At 34.7% G+C, this 17,102-nt stretch overlaps 1 protein-coding gene across 2 annotated transcripts; it reads right to left on the bottom strand.

The window, feature by feature from the left end:
- Window positions 1-305: 305 nt before the first annotated feature.
- Window positions 306-6,351, bottom strand: LOC145074622 (3'-5' exonuclease-like). Of its 2 annotated transcripts, none has more exons than XM_079020971.1 (2): window positions 5,538-6,351; window positions 306-521 (listed from the first exon to the last, which is right to left on the bottom strand). In XM_079020971.1, exon 1 carries the CDS (start codon window positions 6,216-6,218, stop codon window positions 5,565-5,567), a length of 654 nt encoding a protein of 217 aa, XP_078877097.1. In that variant the 5' UTR covers window positions 6,219-6,351; the 3' UTR covers window positions 306-521; window positions 5,538-5,564. The 2 variants fall into 2 exon arrangements, with proteins under 2 accessions (XP_078877097.1, XP_078877096.1); XM_079020970.1 differs by lacking the exon at window positions 306-521 and adding an exon at window positions 3,707-4,185.
- Between the last annotated feature and the right edge of the window lie 10,751 nt (window positions 6,352-17,102).

Below are 17,102 nucleotides of genomic sequence, written 5' to 3'. Positions count from 1 at the left end.
GTTATTGTATGCATAAATGTGGTCCAATCATTTTACTTATTTTAAGAAAGTGATTAATACATATTATTTAATTAAATATAATTGAAAAATATCATCTAATTTAACTAGAAGGATATTTTAGTCAGTTAATATATATTTAATAAAGGAAATTTGCATATTTTAAGGGATCAAAGATTCTATTAATTTTCACAATCCGATTTTACAAATTATAAGGTTTTTATTTCGGACATTCTGACAGAATATGTTTGACTATGTTCAAAAATAACAAAATTTCTTACAGAATAACAAAATTCTCGAACCATCAATTGAAGAATTAAATCAAAAATTACATTAATTCTTATAGAATACATGTAACAATTTCTAAGAATCACATTTATTTTTGAAGAATAAAACTAACAAAAAAAATTCAAATCTGGAAAAAAAAATCAAAAATCTAACAAAAACACTAATACATTCTAAAAGAATAATGTTGCTAAGAGACGTTGTTCAAGTTTCGTGGTCTGTTCTTCAAGCATCAGCTTCTGTAGAAACAAATACAATGAATAAATTAGTGAGAAAATATTCATACTTCATTCCAACATAATTGGAATTCGTGATTCCATTATAATAGAATTGGAATTCATTTACCAATAATTATATTCATTCGGGGGATTCTAAACAGAATATGTTCATGGTTATCATAAAAAAAACATTTTTTTCTGATAGAATGCTATAAACGAAGATATACCATTCAGTTAAAGCATTTTAACGAGCACTCGGTGTGCATGAAAACAACTTTCAATTCAGTTGAAGCATTCATCTGTTAAATAAGCAACCAAAACAACCATTTAAGTTAAATCTCGTTCCCCTCTTTATCTAAACTTCATCTTTATACTTCCATTTATGTTAATTATACAAAAGAAAAATAAATTAATTCCTTGTTTTGTGACATCCAAACCACAAAATTACAAACACACATAAATCTATGTCCAATTATAAACACATAAAACATTCAAATGGGTACTTGAATAAACTTATATAATGCATAAAAATCCAGTATTTTAGGATGCTATCTTTCGCTATGAAGTACCCAGAAAATAGAAAGAAACATCCCATCAATCCAGAAATCACAGACGTACCCATGATGAAATTCGGCACTAGTTCATTAAAACAAGCTATTAACGAATTCGACATCAAGATTACCATCCATACGATCAATGCAAAGTAGAAGAAATTGTTGATTTCGGTGTGTAATCCAACTAGCCAGTAGACTGGGATTGTGTAAAGAATACCGATCATTAGAAGAAACGAAAGGAAGATGAGAGTGTTTGAGATTACATACGATGAAACTCTATATGCTCCTCTTGATGTTTCCCTTATCAAGATTCGTCGTTCTTGTAAGAAAAGCGGTAATCCTTCTGTCGATGAAGAGAGGAGGAATGTAAGACTGAATGCGAAGAACCCTAATCGAGCTTGTAACGCGAGTTTCCCTTTATTCGTTGACATATTTACAAAGATGGTTCCAAGGATTTAAACTGGAGAGATACCATGATTATAGGGATTATTTTTGGAAGTCATTAAACAAATAACTAAATTACCCTTATTTATTTATTTAATTATTTAATTTTTTATTTAATTTTGATTGGCCCACATTTATGCATACAATAACACAATAATTAATTTAAACACCTGAACCTAGCTCTCTCTCTCTCTCTCTCTCTCCCTCTCTCTCTCTCTCTCTCTCTATATATATATATATATATATATATATATATATATATATATATATATATATATATAGCAGACGATGAGATCTCCCTCACCTTGTCTCCTAACTAATTAGTGATCTCTTTTCTCTCAGCCCTCCCCTCTCTTATACCGACCAATCCTGATGTCCTCTGTAAATTGAATCAATAAACGGTTCTTCCCTCTCACTCTGAATCAGGAAAGAACGAGCAAGGGTATAAATTTGCAGGTTCTTCAACCGAAATCAATTGAAGACTTTATTTGTGGGCTTTTGAAGTTCACCTGACTTCTTTCTCTTCTCGTAGTTGATATGGGTTTAATCTATACATTATGTGATTCCACTTTGTATTTGATTTCTGAGTTTAATTCGTATGTAATGTAATCGATTTTATAGTTTTTTTTCTTAATCAGATCGGTTATCCATCGATTTTATATTTTTTTCCTAGTTTTTCTCTTCCTATAGTTGATATAGGTTTAATCCATACGCCGTCAACAATCGCCTTCTAAGGCTAAGGCTTGAATTGAAGTTGGATTCAAAGCCCAGGTTCCCCAAACCCTAGCCATCAATGTATTATCTGGAATGGTCGTTCATATCTTCCCTCAAGTGGTTTCTTCCGTCACTCATATCTGGAACTTTGTTCAAGTTGGCAGTTGACTAAATGGGCGTAATAACTCATTGGCTTACGTAGCACGATGAGTCAACTCACCACCGAATCATTGTTGACTCACCTGCTTAGTTGACAGTTGACAAGGTAGTTGTGACCTTCAAAAATGGGTAAATGTACAATACATTGTTGGACTACACTGACAATAATCATATCTATTAATTCAATGGAACACTATTGACATATTAAAGACTAATCAACTGGGCCATTTCTGAATGTTTAAGTAATTGTTGACATATTAAAGACTAATCAAACATAATTGTTAGTGAAATTGATTCCGTTCAAATCTTCTGTAATTGGTTTCAAGTTTAATTTTGTTAGCTTGAACCAATAATATGGATGTATTTTATAGAAATCAATTAAGTAATTACACTATTAAATTTGTATTAGTTATTGCCTTAAGATTTTCTTATATTATGTTTAGCATAAATGAGAAGTTATCGCATGGGAGGACCCACAATATTTTGTAGATGCAACAGAACACCACTAGATCCATCCCATTCGACATATTATAACAATGTACTTTTAAAGGGTTAAAAACCATTTTCGAAAATGGTTATTGTCACTCTAACCCAACGAACTTTCGGGTTTTAGTTTAAATGGTCCCTATATATATATATATATATATATATATATATATATATATATATATATATATATATATATATATATATATATATATATATATATATATATATATATATATATATATATTGCATTATAAGGGAATGAATTCCACTTTTATCAGCTAGTTTGGTCAGGTTACATGTAATGTAATCATGCCAAGAAGAATGCTACTTAGGAAATAATATGTTGGTTTGTAATTAAGTACCTTTATCTCCATCCTACTGAGCATCAATCTTCGAGACCAAGATTTAGGAAATAATACGTTGGTTTGTAATTAAATATCTCTATCTCCATCCTAGTCAGCATCAATCTTGGAGACCAAGATTGATGCTGGCCCCTTTGAATATAGCACCACCACCACTGTCAACACCAACACCACCACTGTCATCGGCATCTACCACCACCACCAACAACAACAACCACCACCTTCCTCTGATTATCTCATTCCTTTCTTCCACTGTAATTGGTTTTCTTTCTAAGATTAATGTTGACAACCAGGTAATTTGAGAAACTTACGACTTTCATCGAGCCGAAACCCTATTACCTTCCTTGAGGACTTTTGTCGAACATGTGGCATATGCATATATTGTTTACCGTTTTCTAAGAGGAACAACAAGTACATATACATACATAGTTTCTGGTGGATTCGAAACTAAAATGACACATGTCTAAGGATTAACAACATATAATAAGGAAAAACAAACATGATCTGCTTTCACAATCTTGTAACTACCAACGGGACTAGGGTTCGAGAAGGTTGTGACGTGGTCACCCAATTGGACCACCAAGGATGCTTGTAACGGGTTGCAGGAAGTAAAATTCATTGTCACCAATTTGAAGATCATGTGAATCAAACTTTACCAACGGAGTATCTAGAATGGAGTATCAGGTAGGTAGGTGGATGATGCCTTCATGAAACAACCCTTCACAATTTATGTAAAAACAATAATTTCATTGTACAAAGTTTCTTCAAAATTTTCTATTTCGTTAAACTTTAGTGTAGATACATACAATGGATAATCCCATAGCATCGAAGAAACCACCAGAATCTAATGCCTCTGATCAACATGAACACCTCTCGGGTGACGCCGAAACCCACAACAAAGTCATCGTCAGAATTGATAGTAGCGATAGGAATAATTCTACCCGTTTGATGCATCTGATAGTCCTGTTAGAGGCGTGATTAACAACTATTACATTTATACGAATCATAGAGCTTCAAATTCAAAGCAATCGTTTGATACCCATGATTCAAGTGAAGGAAAGCATTATTTTGTGCGTGATTGAGAGCAAAAATGGATCGGAGGCAATGGATAACTAGCCGGCGATTATTGGTGGAGGAATTGATGGCAGCAGGCAACAATGGATTACAAGGATTTCACCGTAATTTCCCCCCTTTTAATTTCCTTTGGTTTTGCTAATGATTTTTTTTGTTCTTGTTATTCTATAGTTATTTGACTAAATGACTCGAAATTGTACTATGATTTTGTGCGTCTTCCTCGTTCCTTCGATCCGATCGGATTTCAAGAGGCAAAGGGGATTACCATAGCCAACAAGGAAGAAGGAAGAAGAAGACAGGTAGCAAGTGAGGTGACTTTATTTTAATGACGTGTCAAATGGTACCCGCTGAGTAGGAAGGGGTTCATCGGATGAACCCTTTACATTTTTCATAATGGCATTTTAAAAACTTAAAATATAAATTCATTCCCTTATAATGCAAAAATTATCACGAATGACCATTAAACCAAAACTAATAAGTTTGTTGGACTACAATCCTTTTGAAAACCCTCCAGCACCTTGCATAAACAACAAATTGAAGATAAAATGGATGAAAACAGTATTTTTTCACAAAATGAAAAAAGCAAATGTTTTATGAGAGTTTGAAAACCGGTTTCTAAATTGTTTTTTTCAAACCGGTTTCAGTTTTAAAATCCTCAAACCGATAATGGACCGGTTTCAACCAAACTAGTTCCTAAATCAATTTTGAATCGGTTTGAAAACTTGTTTTGGATCGTGGACATCAACTTAGGATGGTCACATGAATGGATTAATGAAAACGTAAATTCAAATTGACTTCATTTTTTAAAATATAGATATGTATTATATTATATCCGAACTAAACTAAAATCGTATCAAAATCAACCGAATTACAATTTTAGTTGTTAAAAGACCAAGCATAGAATAAATATATAAAAGTAAAAAGCATTGTCTACATTCAAATAATCAAAAAAGAAGACCATCTTAATGCCAATTTCCATTAAAAATCAAGCCTTCATAAGAATTGACAAAAGGGTACAATCAAACAACTTTAAACAAAGCCCTTCAATAATTGAGGAAAAAGAAAATTTAATTTAAAAAATTCAAAGGTATTGTGTAATTAGATGAACACAGAACACTAAGAAATATATAACATAGATCCAAATCCTGTACAGAATCGTTTTGTAAAACCCAAATCCTAAATGGATAGATAAATCATCATCAAATCAAACATGAAAAATTAAGAACCCTAAATCAAATTACCTTAGATCAAAGATGGCGAATTCAAATTCAGTTCTGATTCCCAGAAATCAAGACCCTCGCGATCTCAAAACTCAAGAAAGCATCGATGCAAGCATACTGTACCTGAGACGAAGTCAGCCATTGATTATCCCATCTGCTCATCGTAATCGCCTTCGGCTTGCTCACCTCCTTCCCAAGAACCCTTCTCGTCAATTCTTTCAACCCTGAATTCTTAAGCTCCCTCAAACCATACTTCTCCGCAGCCAACGCCCTCACATCAGCCGTTTTCGCAGCCACCAGATTGTAATCTTCCGTAAGCTTCTCCAAGTCGTTATCGATCCCAACGCCGGCGAAGGTGTAGGAGGGATTGCTGAAGAAGTTTCGGAGCGACGAAGGGACGTTAGGGGAGTGGAGGATCTGAAAAATTAAGCAGCTGCGTCCCACGCAGAGTTGGAGCGTGGCCACTGGGTTTTCGAAGTTCCGACTCTGGTTAGGACGCCACTCAACATCGAGGCCGACGACGAGGGAGTGGAGACGGCTGCGGTGGATGCGTTCGATGTCGGAGATCCAAGTGTCGACGTATGATGGTGTATTTGTGACTATGGTTGAGATGGTGTCTTCGAAGAATGTGACGTCGTAGATGTTGTGTGTATCGTCCGGGAGTTCATGATCCACGATGCTCATCGTCCTCGCCGTGGCCATGGCTTCTTTGGTGGCGCGTGGTTGTAGAAGAGAGTGAAAGAAAGTTGAAGGGAAATAAAAGCGGATTGGAAAAGGGTACTAGAATCATATCGCCCGACTGATGTTGAATAGGTTTTATAAACGATTTCCATCAACGAATCCATACATCAAATATTTATGGGTAATTCTATATACACGAACAAAAGTCTAAATGCACGATGATTTGATTGATTATGTTTATTTAGTCAAATTTTATTTTTGAATTTAAACAAACTGTTTACATAATACGAATTTTCATTTGTCACCCTTCTATTTAACTATGTATTTCAAAATTCAACTTTTACTTGTTTAAAATATATTCCACACATCCATTATTTAAATATCATTAATATAATATTATAGGGGGAAATGACTTTTTTCTACGCATATTTTTTTTGTATGCTCTTATTTTCTAAATGTATTTTGCAAGAATGAAATGATTGATTATATTTAATGTAGTCAAATTTATCCAAAATTTCAACAAAATATATTTTTATTTAGGGGTAATTACTAATCTAGCCAAATTAAGGAAGTGATTATCAATTTTTAGTCAAAAATTAGTAAATGTCCGAATATAGCCCACGAAACCGTAGGTTTCTAAAATCGTCTACTGTTTCACCATATCGTCTATTGTTTCGTGTTTTGTATAAAAAAATTGTTTTTTTTTTCATTTGTAACATACAAAACCATAGGTTTAGGGAAACCTACAGTTTCCTCTCGGTTAAGCTACGGTATCCCGGTTTTGGGGGAAAAATACGGGGTTTTTCTTTTTTTTTTTTTTTTTTTAAATCTACTGTTTTTGGGGTCTCGTCTACTGTTTTGTGAAAAAACCTACGGTTTTAATTTTTTTTTAATTTTTTTATAAGATGTAGAATTATTTTAACAATTATTTTGTTAAAAATTTTTGAGAATTCAAAACATTAGACTTTAAAAAAAACGTATGGGTCTTCTCACGTACACCAAATTTGTTCATTTTGTGAAGTGCAAGATGGGTTTTCCCGAAGAATCAAATGTCAGTATGACTTATCAACATCCATAACAACTCTATTATTGTGATATTCTTGGTAGAAAATTGCTTTTGGATGGTTAGGGCAAGGGGAATCAAATCGACTACTGTTTTCCAAGTCACAAAAATTGTTGACCACATACTTGTTGTGCAACAAACTTGAAGTCTAATCATCGACACTTGTACACTGTAGGTTTAGTATGAAACCTACAATTTTATATTTTTTTTTCGATTTTTTTCAAAAGAAAATTAACCACATATACAAAACCTACTCCTAATTACAAACACGGTAAAATTTTGATGAAAAGTAGACAAACCTGGTTGTTCTTCGGGTGCTCCATTGAGACAAAAAATTGTCAAACCAAATAAAACAATAGGAAAATGACCTAATCTGGAAAAAAAAATTCATTATATACTTTGGGCTAATGGACCACGAAAAAGTAAACAGGTCCGTGAAACAGTAGCCTATTAGCACTAAACACTACTTTAATGCATAAAATAATAGTCAACAATGTTAACCGTAGTCAACCAAAAGTTGACTACATTTTTAAGGGCTATTTTTGGCTAAGTATTATTTTTTTTGCTATTTTTTGATAAGTAATTAACAAAAATTGCTAGATCTGTATTTTCCCCTTTTATTTATAGCTTTCTTTTTTATTTATATACATATTAAAAAAACGAAATGCCGATGGATTTTCCATGTTAGAAAAAAACACTAATTTAATAACGGTTTATGATGCTTCAATATTTGTATAATTTTAAACTTATGAAAGTGTTATTTTCTAATTAACACTAATTGAGTTTTTAAACGCCAATTGAGTTCTAATACGTTAATTGAGTTTGTAAATGTTAATTTTAAACACTACTTGAGTTTTTAAACACCAACTCTAAATGCTAATTTTTTAAAACACTAATTAATTTTAAATACTAATTGAGTTTTTAAAAACTAATTTTTAAATGTTGATTGAGTTTACAAATGAATTAGACTAATACTATAGGTTAAAAATTATTTATATATAGTTTTAAATATTATCATACACATATGAGCATATATTTCTAATAGAATAGATTAATATAGGGAATTTTTAAAAGTCGAAAAAGTATACGATGAAATATGAACATTATGTATTAATAAAGGGATTAATGAGAAATTATATAATAAGGTTGTGATAATTGTCAGATTTCAAACTTGAGGCACAAATACCAAAACAATTACACGATTCATTTCGTGCGAATAGGAGGACCCATATTTATTAATACACATTATTTATAGGATAATTGCTTAGGTTATCTATATTATCCATTATTAATGATCATCATGTCATCACAAAGATAATTTTTCCACTCAAGTTTTTTATTTATCCATTAAAAAAATAATAGATGGACAATTATACACTCTTCTAATTGTTGAAGTTACAACCACAAATCTACAAACACCAAAAGCCCAACAAGCCTTCTTCTTCCCCCACCCTTTTCACTTACTTGCATAGAGTAGGTCCTCCGATCACCATCTCCGGCAACTACCTCCTCTAACTTTCGCCTCCCTCCTTCTACCACTTCTAAACCTTCCATTCGTCTCACTCAAAAGTAGGAACCCGTCAAAGTCCACTATCTTCCCCTTTCTTTCACTTTTACCATCGCCAACAATCACTATCTTTCTCCACGATTGCGGCGACGACTCTCTTCGGAGAGCCTGGAACTCACTAAAACTCTACGGAAGGAACCTTGCAACTCACTGAAACTCCCAAAAACTCTTAATTTATGCAATCCCTTATTATAAGATGATGGAGGATTTTATATATATATATCAGTGGTTTTCCAGAAATGGTGATCAGGATGTTAGAGTAATCTGAAAGTAAGAAGGGTAGTTGAATTGGTTGGGTACCCGTTTCGATAGTTGAGATTTTGTTCTTCGTAATCTGATAAAGTTGTCGAGGACTTATAGTGGATTCGGTGGAAAGTGCTTGGGAATATCGAGCTCGTTGAGATTTCGGGGAGTATTCATTCAATTTTGGTAGGTGTGTGTTTACTAGGATTGGCTAGTAATGGAACGCTAGTACTAATAGCCTCAGGTTGTTGGCAGCTTCGATTAATCAGGTTGCGAGATAGATTAAAAATCTATCAATTTTGTGGTTGGAAGAGCATAATTGAATCTAAGTGGGGGAGAACCGCTTGGACTATGGGATTACATAAGGAATGAGATTTCAGGTTACCTTGCACATTAGTGGTGGCGCATGGAGGGTATGTGATTAGTTTCAAGTGGAGGGTTTGTGTTAGGGCCACTTTGCACGTTCTTGTCTAATGAAGGATTTGGGGTTCGAAGCATAACCTAAATACCTAATTAGGGTATAGCCGAATGAGGTTTCAACTCATGATGATTGTGGTGAATACAATAGATGCACGGTAAGACCATGGGTTGGGTCCATGGCAGTGTGGAAGTATTGTAAGACTGCGGGATGGTCGTAGCATTCACTAGGTTGGCAAGTAGTGTGGAAGTGTTGTAAGACTATGGGGTGGCCGTAGCATTCACTAGGTTGGCAGGTAGTGTGGAAGTGTTGTAAGACTACGGGATGGTCGTAGCATTCACTAGGTTGGCAGGTAATGATAGAAGTGTTGTAAGACTACGAGGTGGCTATAGTATTCATTAGGTTGGCAGGTAGTGATAGAAGTGTTGTAAGATTGCGAGGTGGCAATAACATTCACTAGGTTGGAAGGTAGTAATAGAGGTGTTGTGAGACTGTGGGAAAGCCTAAACATTCATGGGATCAAGGAAGAATGTGGGCCATATGGGGTCGGTCGCGATGTAAGACTACAGTTGGACATGTAGCATTCATTTAGAGCAAAGTATGTTACATTACATCAGTGTGATGATTAGTTATGATATCCCTGGTTTGAATAAGAGGGTTGTTGAAGCCTTATATACAAGTAGGTTAGGGTAGCTTGGCCAGACAGACTCTTGGATAGAGTCTCGTGGTACAGTCGTTTGAAAGGATCTCGGTTTCAGCGACTGGTCGGGAATTCGATGCTTCAGATAATTGGTAGATCAACTCAGAGATCAAAAGATCTTGGATAGATCGAAAATGTGAATGTTGGTTAGCAGGATAATTTAGGGTTGTAAGGATTTTGTTAGGATTAGATTGCGAAGTGGAGCCATATTGGTTGTAATTTAGAATGGTTTTGTATGTTGGGAAGTCAGATAAAGTATTGGATTCCTGGTTTTGAGCTGAGTAGTGATGGTTGTCCTTTATCGGTTAAGGTCAGCGTGAGCAAGAATTCGTCCATCATCAGTATGTGAGTTCCGCTTCGGATGGGTTCGATTATTGGAAGGTCATCGTATGTTAGGGTTGACTTTTATTAGGGATCTAGTAGGTGATTGGGATGTTTATACTTCCAGGTATCTGTAAATTGTTCAGGTCGGATAGGTTCGTGCAGTTCGGGTTGTGAAGTTGACTCTTTGTGGGAACAATTTAGATTGGTTCTGTTTGAATGGGAGTCTGATATTGTTTAGGGTTTTCAATTTCAGGTATATCGGTTGGATACTCGTTGGCTCAGCGCAAAAGTTGAGGTCCATTCTTTGTTAGGGCTTGTTATATCTATTATTTTGGGATCGAAAACAATGAGGGTGGGCGGTCATCAGAGTGAGGTGACTTCTTCAGTCATTTTTCGGATTCATGGAGTTCATTCAGGATCATTTAGGTTGTAAAGAAGATAGTAAGGAATGATTTTGAGGAATAAATCTAATTTAAGTGGGGGAGAGTTGTAACACCCTATTCGGGGTCATTCTATGATTCAGAGCCGTGGACCGGAAGTCAATTGTGTGAAGGCTTTGGGCCTTTAGGAGGCAATGTTTAGACCTTTTGGAAGGAGGTAATGATGGTTATGAGATCTAAACCCTTGAATTGTATTTTTGAGTCAAAGGGTAAAACGGGAAAAGACATAGGTTGGTTTCTTGCTTGAAATATGGATTTTTGTTCTAGAAGTTTTTAGTCCAAGGTAACTATATAATATTGTAGATCTCTTCAATACCTTTTCTGTGGATGTAAAGATCGTCGAAAACGGAGTTCGAACGAAGAAGTTATGACCGTTTGAAGTTAAGGCGATTTTGGGGTTGAGCCGCGTACGCTAGGTGTACCAGGGCATCCCTAGTACGTTGGGCGTACTCGATCAGTTCCCAAACCCTATTTTAGTGGTTTGAGCCCTATTTAAGCTCCTTAATTTCACCAAACCCATTCCATTATCGCCCTCCACCTCTCCAATACCCTCTCTTGTAACCCTAACTCTAGATTGAGCCTTCTGAGCAAAAAGAAGGTGTTTTTAAGTGCTTTGGAGTGTTCTTCGTGCGCCTTGGAGAAGTTGGAACTCATTGAAGAAGTGTTGGTTGCATTGGAGCTTGTTGATCCAAAATTTGTTCACCTTGATCTTTCTTCTAGAGGTATAAAGTTTGAATCTTGATGATGAAATTGTTAGATCTAGCTATTTTTGGGTGTTATGAGATTTTGGTTACTTTAAGTGCATAAATTTTAGATCTTAAAGTTTGTGACCTTGTTATGGATAAAGTTGGAAACTTTATCCATCTAAACATCATTTTGATTTAGATCTGAAAGTTGGAGACTTGTAACTAATGGACTAAGTTGAAAAAAATGCACTTTTAGGTCCCTTTGAGACTTAAAGACTAGATCTTGTTTGTTGGGACCATTCTAATGGATAAACTTGGAAACTTTTTCCATTATGGAGCTATTATGAACCATAAAAATGTGATATTGGCCCTTCTATCCCTTCTATACAAGAGTTATGGTGTCTTATTGGGTTAAGAACTTAGGGTTTTGGACATTAAGCATTTTTATAGCCATGCATAGTCATAAAGTTGGAAACTTTAGGACTTAGGGCATCATTTTAGGCTTAGATCTGAGTTTTGGACGTAAGGGCTTAATGGAATAAGTTCTTAATGGAGTTTTGTGATTGGGTTGCGTACACTGGGGGTACCTGGTGGTACGATGCACGTAAGCGGTCAATGCCCTGCTTGTGGTCAACATTAAAGTACGTGGGGCGTACTCTCTTTGTATGAAGGGCGTACTCCGCTGGGAGGAAATATTGACTTTTGAAACTTGACCGTTGACTTTGAATTGGACTAGGGTTGACCAAGTTTGACCTTAGGGCATTTTGGGTAATTTGATTTATAATTTGAGATTTGGATTCCTGTTAATTGTATAGGTGATCGGTAGAGATAGATTCTAGAGCAGTGATCGGTGCAGCTATTCTTTCAGATTGTGAGGTGAGTTTCCTCACTAGATCCATGGGCCGAATGCACCAATGCCGATCCATTACTTTGTTATGTATAATCTATTTGTCTGTGTGATACTTGCATGGAAGACAAGGAACTGGCCCACGGCAATTGTATGAAAGACCCGGATCTGGCCCCCTAACACTTTTATGTAAGATCGGGATATGGCCCTCGACATTGTAAGGAAACACCATGATTTGGCCCACGACAAGAAATGATCGTAAGACTATGATTTGGCCCACACCATTCACTTTCTTATGTACGGTATGTGGTACTTGGGGGAACTCACTAAGCTTTGTGCTTACGGTTTCATATTTATGGTTTCAGATACTTTCGGTTTGAAAGAGACGTGTCCAATGTGACTGTTGGATTAGGTGTCTAAGCCCATAACTATAATTGGTATGTACTTGACCCGATAGTAGCATGGTCCTTTTGGGTTGCCTTCGCTGGAGCAATTGGATATTTGAGAAAGAGGTTGTTTGTGATTTATTAATATATTATAGGAATAATAAATTAATTGAGAAATCATATTATTTAATTGGTATTGAATTAATTTGGACTTAATTTAGTGATCAAAAGAGACTGATTAAATTTGCAGGGACTAATTAGGTAAATCAGTAATACTTATAGTTTGGGCTAATGATCCATGTTGATTAGGGATGGGCTAAACCTATATGAGAGTCCATGAAGGTTTAGTCCAAAGGGCCTATGAAATATGAAGAGTCATGGTGAATCACGGTTTACATGTAAGAAACTCTAGGAATTCCATACTATAAAAGTAACCCTAGCATCACAAAAATCGGCCATAAGGATTCCAAGGTGAAACCCTAGCCGATTTGTGCTTTCTAACCTCTCTCTAATAAGCCTCCTTTTGCTTTTGGTGTTTGTAACTTATTTGAGGTATCACACTTGAGGCACTAAGCTCTTGAAAAGCCAAGGATTACAAGCTACAACAAAGAGGTATTCTTCTAACTAGTTTTTTATATTGTATATCTCCAATTGTATGATAGCTAGGGTATATGCTTTGGAAAAATGAATGTTAGATGTATAAAATGAGAAAACTTAGATCCAAAGCATCTAGGGTTGTATGTGCACCATAAGATTATTATAGTGCTCAAAACCCATCAGTGGTATCAGAGCCTAGGGTGTTTTTTTTTTTTTATATTGATGCAATTATGTTGTTTCCAAAGCTGGAAAATTTTCATTTTTGGCCACTAACTGCTGGACTCAATGAGTCCTACGAAGGAACTCGATGAGTCGAGCCTACTCGGCGAGTCTTATGAAGGAACTCGACGAGTTGGATCTTCTATTTGCAGTTTTTCATTTCCTTTGGCCAGAATTGGATTAGGATCATTACCACAAACTGTTTTGACTCATAAAATTCGATTTTACTGATAAGGTAATGATTATCCTCATCCAATTTAATGATGATTGTCAAATTTTATGATAATTACTTGGCTTTATGATAGAATTAATTATTTGTAGAATTTGAATCATCTTGCTATATGAAATTAGATTAGATCAATTTTCTAATATAGTTAATTATATGATTAATTTAATTCTTTTAAAATTGATCCAAGAGTTTTGAAAAGTTTCAAAATTTTCCCTCAAGTTTTGGAATTTAAAAAATTTATTAAAATGTTTTAATTTATAAATATTTAAATTCTAAACCCTAGAGTTTTAAAAGTGTAAAATTCAACCCATATACTATTATAATATTAAAAGCTTAATACTTATATATATATATATATATATATATATATATATATATATATATGTATATATATATATATATAAGACAGTCAGTCTTACCGTTAGTGGGCCTCATTCACGAAGTTGGTCTATAAGGGAGGTATAAGGAAATTGCTTATAAAATGGCGATTGAATGAGTGTCCGCTCTCACCCACCGCTTCCTTGACTAGTGGAGGGTCGTTAGCCGAACGGGTATGATAGGACATTAATTCTCTAAATTCCCAATCTTAGTTACTTTAGGAAAAATGTGAAAATGGTGCTATTCCACGAAATTGCACTTTTCACCTTGCCAAGTCGTTAGTGGAGCGTGTGTGGTTAACCGGCACACTAATATGGACTAACAAGGGTGGCGAAGGGTAGCTCGAGAATTGTCAGATCAATAGTGTGTCTGTGGTTTACCGGAACATTGATTTAGTGGTAAATGACTCGAGAGTGCCAAGCAAATTTGCATGGTTGTTCACACCTTGTTTGTGATCCTCGGTATCCCAGTCACAAACTTGAAGGGTATAATCGAGATTTACACATGCCATTGAAAAGTTCAATGAATCTCAAAGAACTAGGAATTTCATAAAACTAAATCTTTAAAACTTTAGTTTTGGGTGGTGAAATTGGTAAATCGTTATTTACTTACCTTCAAATTGTTGGGTTTTGAGCACTATAACATCATGATGCACATACAACCCTAAATTCTTTGGATCTATGTTTTCTCTAATTATACATGCAATATTTTTCCAAAGCATTAAGCCTACAACTAGCATACAATTGACATAAACAACATAAAAGTGAGTTATAGAATCTCCTACTTGTTGTAGCTTGTAGTTTTGGCCTTTAAGAACTTAGCACCTCAAATGTGATGCCTCAAATGGTTCACAAACACCATGAAGAAATGGAGTACTTTCGAGAGAGAATATGGAGCACTAAATTCGACTATGCTTCTCCAAGAATACATGTTCAATCAATTTTAGGCCCAAGGGGTGTCATATATATAGTGTAGGAATCCAAGAGTCATGGGTAAACCCTAATCCATACACTTGGGTTATGATCCATGTTTCATGTGGGCTAACTCTTCATGGATACATACATAAACTTAGCCCATCATGGATCAATAGCCCAAACAATATATATATCATCGATTTACATAATCAGTCCCCATTAATTTAATTAGTCTCTTTTGATCACTAAATTAATTCTAAATTAATTCTTGATCAATACTAATTAAATAACATGATTTCATATTAATATATTAGAACTTATAATATATTATTAAATCATAAATAACCTCTTTTCAAAAGTCCATCCTATCAAATTGCTCTTGTGAAGGCAACCCAAATGGACCATGCTACTCTTGGGTCAAGTACATACCAATTATAGTAATGGGCTTAGACACCTAATCCGACAGTCTCCCACTTGGATAAGTCTAATAACTATTATTGAAAGTACGACTCCATATCCTGACTAGGAATCGTAACTCTTAAAAGTCATTGTCGAACTCTGACCTAGTCAATGACGCATCCATTAGATAAGGGATCATATATTCCTCCATTTTAGATATCGTATGAACTGAGACGTGGATTATAATCATTCTCTCTGCTCATGTGTTTTTTCCCGATTTCCGAATTACGATGACCGACTAATTGAACAAATCAGATTAGTCCAAGCTTGGCCAAGCACTTAGGGTTGTCATCACTAAATCATCAAAGGGCCCACATATATCACTTTTATCCCTCTATGGGAAAAAGGAATGGATAAAATTCGACTCAAATGCTTGCTTGTACTTACTCATCAAATCACACACAACAGTATGCTTTATAACACCAAGTTACTGGTGCGTTTACATATGTCAATGTGCAACCAACTTGTAAACTACAACTTACATGTCTTAGTTTCAAGAATATAAGATATTATCGTCTCACAATCACTCGTGATAAAATGCATGAAGTGATTCAGATGAGTGTGGGTTTAATCCAATACTCGTATCTTATTACAAGAGTACTCATGAACACTGCAGTAAACTTGTGTTATGTATAAACGCATTTAGACAATCTACAGACCCATTCATGTCAGTCTAGCTTCAATACCTACTTCCAAAGTGTGATTGACTATGGATGGTTTGAATAACCTAGTTATTCAGGAAGTCAAAACATGCAAAGTGAAACACAAGAATAATTGAATCCAATATGGTCTCAGAACTTATGAATATAAATAAAACACTTATTATTTAATCATCATATTAATCACACATTATTCATTGTATAATGTTTCGATTAATCAACTTGATACCTGAATTAAAACAATAGTTATCCCATTCTCCAAGCATTCACACTATGTTTACCTATGGTCCTTTCTTTGTGAAATAGATCAATTGAAAACATTTCAATGATGCTCATTTCACAATTCCAAATCCTTATCATAAATGTAAGAATACTAAATTCTTGCCATTTGCTATAATCTGTTTAGATTCTAAACTTATATGCAATGATCCTCTTGTAATGACTATGCACAAAATTCACAGAGACTTGGAAACAGATATTATAAAGTATTTCAATGGAGATCAATTCCATGGAAACAAAGTCTCACATTCAAAATACATTCCTTTGAACATCCTTCTTGCATTAAGTTTTCTAATCTTATATAGATTTAAAGAATAACTTCCGCTTATGGATGGAAACATTTCCATATTCCCATTTTGACTATCACTTCTGAACAAGAGTTACCTCTTCTCAGAGTATGTCAACATAGTCCTTCCAAAATTTACAATATACTTCCAACTTTCCATAAGAAACCAATCTTTGGTAAACCTCATATTGTCCTCGACAATTGCTTAACC

The sequence above is a fragment of the Lactuca serriola genome, chromosome 9 (genome assembly GCF_051521515.1).
Source record: "Lactuca serriola cultivar US96UC23 chromosome 9, Lser_US96UC23_V15, whole genome shotgun sequence".
NCBI lineage: Eukaryota > Viridiplantae > Streptophyta > Magnoliopsida > Asterales > Asteraceae > Lactuca > Lactuca serriola.
This window is presented reverse-complemented; position numbering and strand designations above follow the sequence as displayed.

What these genes read in the sequence shown, in the direction of transcription:
- LOC145074622 (XM_079020971.1), bottom strand. Translation starts at nt 6,218, where the DNA reads ATGGCCACGGCGAGGACGATGAGCATCGTGGATCATGAACTCCCGGAC.